Consider the following 5,887-nt stretch of genomic DNA (forward strand, 5'->3'; position numbering starts at 1 on the left):
GCGTGAGGGTGCAAAGCTCGATGTCTGCCTTGTATGTAACGGAAGAATTGTTTGTCTTCAAGTTTTCAGTCACAATTTTCACGCCAGTATGAAAAAATTTAATCGATTTTACGGCGGTATATACACGTATATCTAAGTCAAAGCTATTGTGTGATTGCCGATGAACTCGAAATCATCATCTTAGTCCCAATGCTTGAGGGATAGATACTGAGTGGCGTGGCTTAACGATCCATTCAAGTGCTCGGCTCAATGAGATAGGGTCATCGTAGGCGTAGTTAAAGTCTAGCTGATGAGAATGATAGCTGGTGGACTCAAGAAGTCGATTGAATTCACGTTCCACTTGAAAAACAATAGGGCTGTTCAGGATCTTGTGGAAATGGTCTTGGATTTCCACATTCGTTGCGTTTGTAAATTCACAACAATAAAATGCACACGGTTGCCATGTCAGCAAGCAAAAAAATTTCAAAATGCAATTCCAACCGCAAATTCAAAACCATTTCCACAACACCCTGAACAGCCCTAATAATATTTATAAAATAATATAAATACTTATTACGTATTATTTCTGCTCACCATGTCGTCCTTATGCTTGGGCACAGGTTTTCCAAAAGCTCCACATAGCGGGCATGCTAGCCTAACCTGGACTATCTCCCTTTCAATTTGTTTGCTTAGTATAGTCATGCATTGCCCCAAACACCTGTTACTACCATAGCGCCTAAATCACCAATATAATTTCTCTTGCGAAAAGTACAATAACACAATGACATCCATACCGAATTGCTGCAGCTGTTGGGCAGCCGCTAACCCTGAGATGCCTGCTCCAATTACTATAACTTTGCCCAACTTCTTAGTAGGTATGGGACGTAAACGTTTAAAAATGCCAAAGTTAATAAAACCATGTCGATCCAGGAACGAATGTACGCACTTCACCAGGATCGCTATCGAATCGTTGATCCATATCTTTTATAGCGTTTTCTACAATAAGCTGCTGCTTTGGATTCTCGATTCACATTTGCAAAAGGGTAGTAATTGAGATTGTTTTCTCCATTTTACACATCACACTTTCATATTTCTATTGCTTTACGAAGTTTTTATATCTTTTACGCATATTGACAAATTGTTGGCATTGTTTTCAAATTGTCAACCCTTTCTTCCCCATCTTTTTTGTTTACCTTTTTTAGATGCGTATACGAACATTTTTTGCAATTTGCGTTCATGGTGCGCAAGCTCGTTATTGGCGTTACTGTAACCAATGCGCCACAGGGTCAATAATTAGTGTATCAGCGCCAGTAGCGCCACCGTCGGTATCAAAGCAATGAAGCAGCGCCGCGCTGCGTTGCCCATCACTAGTGTATAAATCCCCGCAGATAACACACACCAGGTAAGGTGCAGTAGCGACGTGTGTGACCAAATTCCTGGCAGTTGTGACATTGAACAGGGCCTCTACGCTTAAGGGGTTCTTCTACGGAGATTTTACAGTGTGGAAGATATCGCAATTGATATATTTGATGCACTTCACCTTTCCTTAGGTTATGAAAGTCAGGTTGTAGCTCTATTTTGAACATCGGTTGAGGGATGTTTTCTTTATTTTTAACTGGGTTCGTATTTGCACTCACATGTGCAGCACATCCTAACATTTTAAGCTCACACACGTGTGCTGTGCATATAAAAAATTAAAAATTTGCTCACATCACATGTGTGTGCCGTTTGGTAAAAAGCACGGGACATGTGTGTACTTTCTTTTTATTAATGTAAAGCACACGCACATGTGTGTGCTATGCGCAGAGAAACTTATACACTTCGAATTCTAACTCAAATCTTAAAATAATTTTTTAATATGTTTTCTGTCATATAAAAAACAAACAACATCTCACTTTTTATTGAATTGTCTTTCAAAAAATAACGTTTAATAAACAAATTCTTTTAAGAATATATTATGTGCATGTGCATGGGCTGAAATTTGTACAAAAATCGGCTCACACACATGTGCATGTGCTTAATAACAAACAGCACACACTTTTCTGTGAGTAGAGTTTGTTTTCCACTTATGCACACACATGTGTATGAGCAGTGAGTGCAAGTTGAATGTGTTTCTGGCGTGTGTGTGAGCAGAGCATGTGTGTGCAAATACGAACCCTGATTTTTAATGTTGATTATTATTATTATTAAAAACATTGCGCACCTTAAAACTTTCTTCCCTAAGAGCATTTTCTATCTCTTGTGAGTTCACACTGGACTCGATGCCTTTTATGACAACTGCGCTAGAACGACTACTTTTAAGTTAATAAGTGTAATACGATTTCTTACACTTATCAAACTCATTGATAATTTTACGAAAAGTATCTTCGTTTTGAGCCTGAGTTTTCACTTCGTGTATATTACCTTTTTAAATAGGAACCAGATAAAAATTATTTTCCCTACTAGTTTTAGGAGAGTACCTACCAGAGCATTGGAACTTTCTTCTCGTAGATAAATAGGTGCAGACTTGTGTTTTTTAACTACTTGTTGATTAGAATAATTATTCATATCAGCGAGAACACTAAAACGATTACTCTCCGCCGATGTACATAGATTTACCTGAAGTGACTACTTTCATAATTTTATTTTTTGGAGTTTGTTTTCCATATTTTCGGGTGTGCGCTTTCGCTTTATTAATATGTAGCGATCTAATCCAGTCTGAACAGTAGAATTTTTTGCTTTATTTTATTCTTATTTGTTTGTTGCTGTCTAAGTATTACAGGCTAACCTAATATTCGCGGCTTGCGTTTTGGTACGCACGCTTTCGAATTGTTTTTTTTTGCGTCAACCGAAATTGGCTTGCGTGCGTTTGCATTTGATTTCATTGAGCGAAACGTCAAATCAAAATGTCACACAGAACAAAAGTTGGAAATTGAGTTAGCTTCATACGTACGCCGTTCAATTTCGGTTGGTCCCATACAAGTTGTATGTCCATGAGAAAATTTTGACAGTAAACTGCCGGCGTGCGTGAATATTAGCAGGAAACAGCGTAAAAGGGCCAATTGGTTGAGAAAGGGCGCGCTAATAGCCTGGTAAGTAGCATCTGCGGCAATACATTACTTTTTATTAACTTCTAATGCGTACCTATTTCATGAAATACAATGCAAACTGTGTCAACATAAGACTAAATTGCAAAGGCATAAACCAAGCAATTTTACCTGAAATTGTGACGCCTGCAATCAGCATCAAATAAGGATATCGTTCCAACGAAACCCAATACTAACGCACAAAAAGGAGCAGCTGCAACAGCGAAACCACAATCAAATAATAAAGGTGCCAACAAAGCAGATTCTACAAAAAAGCAAGCAAAGTCCACTGCCAAACTAAGTCAGCCACTAAAACAGGCATGCCCAGCGCAGGGCACTTGCTTATGGCGTTCTACCAGCGTTGGGCATGACTGCGAAAGCACAATCAAGGATACAACAGCAAAATTAATTGTTAATGCAACCACGCACACCCGGCTCCGATTATCAGGGTCCAGCCATTAAGGTAAAGTGTAAAATACATTTACTTCTATGAAGCAACTAAAACAGAGTAGGGGTACGGCTTAGTTATTTGCACAACAATTTTGGGTTGCTGTGCGCAAACACACACTTGTAGACAAGAGTCTACGCTTTATTTAAAAACAAAAATTCATCTGTGCACTAATTTTTTAATAATTTTGGTTTCAAATATGGTATTTTTGGCAAATTTGCCAGCAGGCTATTCATAAAGCGCGGTTCATCCTCTTTCGTTTAGGGGGGTTTGGGGAGCCACGCCCCTCCCCCTCCGCCCCTCTTACCCTAAAATCGTTGTACAAATACCTAAACATTTCCCCAGCATAGAATTACAACTATTTAATTGTATTAAATTGAAATGTTTATGACAAGTTGAATTATCGTAGTTTTAGCAGTCCATATATAATAGATTCCATTTCTATTTATTTACCTGTGAATTGCAAGGATTAATATATAATATTCCAAGGTTTTAAACAATAAAACAAAGTTTTCTTAGTCAATATTTTTGTATTTTTGCGTTTTCTTTTGTGTGCTGTTTCAATAATTTCTGGGTTGAGTTTTCATATTTTAGCAAACACTCGTGTTCTTAAAAATATTTTTTTAATTTTTATGACACATTCAATATCAGACACTTGTTCTATGAGTTCTTTTATAAAATCATTCCTAATGAGTAGTGTTTCTCTATTAATAATAATAATAATAATAATAATAATAATAATAATAATAATACACACTATGTTAGTGTTTGGCCGAGCTTCTCCTCCGATTTGTGGCGTGCGCCTTGATGTTGTCACACAGAGCGGAGGGACCTACAGTTTTACGCCGACTCCGAACGGCGATCGTATTTTTATGAGAAGCTGTTTTTCATGGCAGAAATACACTCGCAGGTTTGCCATTGCCTGCCGAGGGACGACCGCTGTTAAGAAAAAACCTTTTTTCTACATTTTTTGCGATGCTGCTTTGACCAGGGTTTGAACCCAGGCGTTGCGGAGTGGAAACTCGCACTGCTTACCACTACACCACAGCGGCCGACACCATTAACTGCTACAAATATTGACTAAAGTTGGGCGCTTGGAAGTGATAAACCACCATCACTTAAGAGGTTCACCCATGAGAGTGATGGGTCGTCGCTAGTTTCGAAGGACGAGGTAGGAAATTCATCACGTAGTCTGTAACATATATATCCGGCTACATTTTCTAGACCGTCATATTCTGGATCAGTAAACTCCCTCAGTTCAATTTCTTCCAATGGAAGTATCATGGGTCGCAATATCGTACCTGTATAAAAAGTTTCGTACCTGTGTAAGTATGTTCATTATACTAGTTACAATACAAAAAATTTCAAATACCTGTAAGAGTAGGCTGAGATGGTTCTGGTATCATCAACCTCGACATTCCCTCCCGTAGAAATTGCGCCCTCATTGCACGCAAGAATGTATGTTCTGAGCCGATATTTAAATTCCTGTTGGTCGGGGTGGTCGTGCAAACCACCTTTAGCGCGTATAACTCCAAATAAATTTTCAAGTACATCCTGGTTTAAATGACACGTACCTAATCGTCGCTTAAGGCTGGAAAGCAACATTTTTACGGCTTAATTTGACTGTATAATTCCTAAAATTAATCACAAGCATATGTATATATAGATTATTTAAAATATGAGTCATAATTAAAACTGTGATATACCATTATACTGGTAATAGTCCATTTTTTCCAACGACTCTCATATTCCCCACCGGTTCTGACATTTCGTCCAATATTTGGTTTTGAACATCGATTGCAAGGCCATACCCGTGACGCCGCACCTTAGAATCAGCATGAGGTACCCTGACCACGTCGAACCAATCATTCGTCTAAAAAGTATAAGTGATTATTACACAGATATATGATTGCTCATACTACGTGTATAGCTTATACATTTTTAAACAATTGGAAGCACTCTTGCCAATTGTGTCCACTCAAGTGCCCCAAGCTTCCAGCTCTTGTGATTGCTTGCGCTAGCTATGTGGCCGTTTTGACTTTCTGCCTATGAGGTCCAGATACGTTGAGATGGCTAGCGGTGATCTTATGTGTGATGCTTAGGTCTATAGAGGTGCATGACATCAGCTCTAATATTATGTCCTTTTTACTATTTTTCCATCAACGACATATCCGTGGTCAAGGAATTGGTTTCTTAATTATTTAATTAAATGCGGAACGTCCGCGAACACAAAAATTTATTCGTCTTCGAAGGTAAAGCTGCAAAATATCTTGGTTTGATGTGTGTAAATAAAGAAACGAAACATTTTACCAACCACCCAACTCGTTGAACAAAGCTCTATTGAGCTCTATTATTATTATTATTATTATTATTAACACTTAACTCCTTACGACTA

The 5,887-nt window shown here is 38.2% G+C and overlaps 1 protein-coding gene across 1 annotated transcript; it reads right to left on the reverse strand.

Annotated features, from left to right (window-relative positions):
• Positions 1–4,479: 4,479 nt before the first annotated feature.
• LOC118756362 lies at positions 4,480–5,057 on the reverse strand. The gene is made up of 2 exons (XM_036491128.1): positions 4,865–5,057; positions 4,480–4,793 (listed from the first exon to the last, which is right to left on the reverse strand). The coding sequence occupies exons 1-2, from the start codon at positions 5,043–5,045 to the stop codon at positions 4,573–4,575; spliced, it is 402 nt and encodes a 133-aa protein (XP_036347021.1). The 5' UTR covers positions 5,046–5,057; the 3' UTR covers positions 4,480–4,572.
• Between the last annotated feature and the right edge of the window lie 830 nt (positions 5,058–5,887).

Source organism: Rhagoletis pomonella, unplaced genomic scaffold (genome assembly GCF_013731165.1).
Source record: "Rhagoletis pomonella isolate Grant_MI unplaced genomic scaffold, Rhpom_1.0 Rhpom_scaffold_10004, whole genome shotgun sequence".
In the NCBI taxonomy this organism is placed as follows: Eukaryota; Metazoa; Arthropoda; class Insecta; order Diptera; family Tephritidae; genus Rhagoletis; species Rhagoletis pomonella.

Bases quoted from the DNA above. Each gene is read 5' to 3' on its own strand.
- LOC118756362 (XM_036491128.1), bottom strand. From the start codon at position 5,045: ATGTACTTGAAAATTTATTTGGAGTTATACGCGCTAAAGGTGGTTTGC. The intron at 4,794-4,864 runs GTATTTGAAATT...CTTTTTATACAG, and splicing joins ATCTCAGCCTACTCTTACAG to GTACGATATTGCGACCCATG.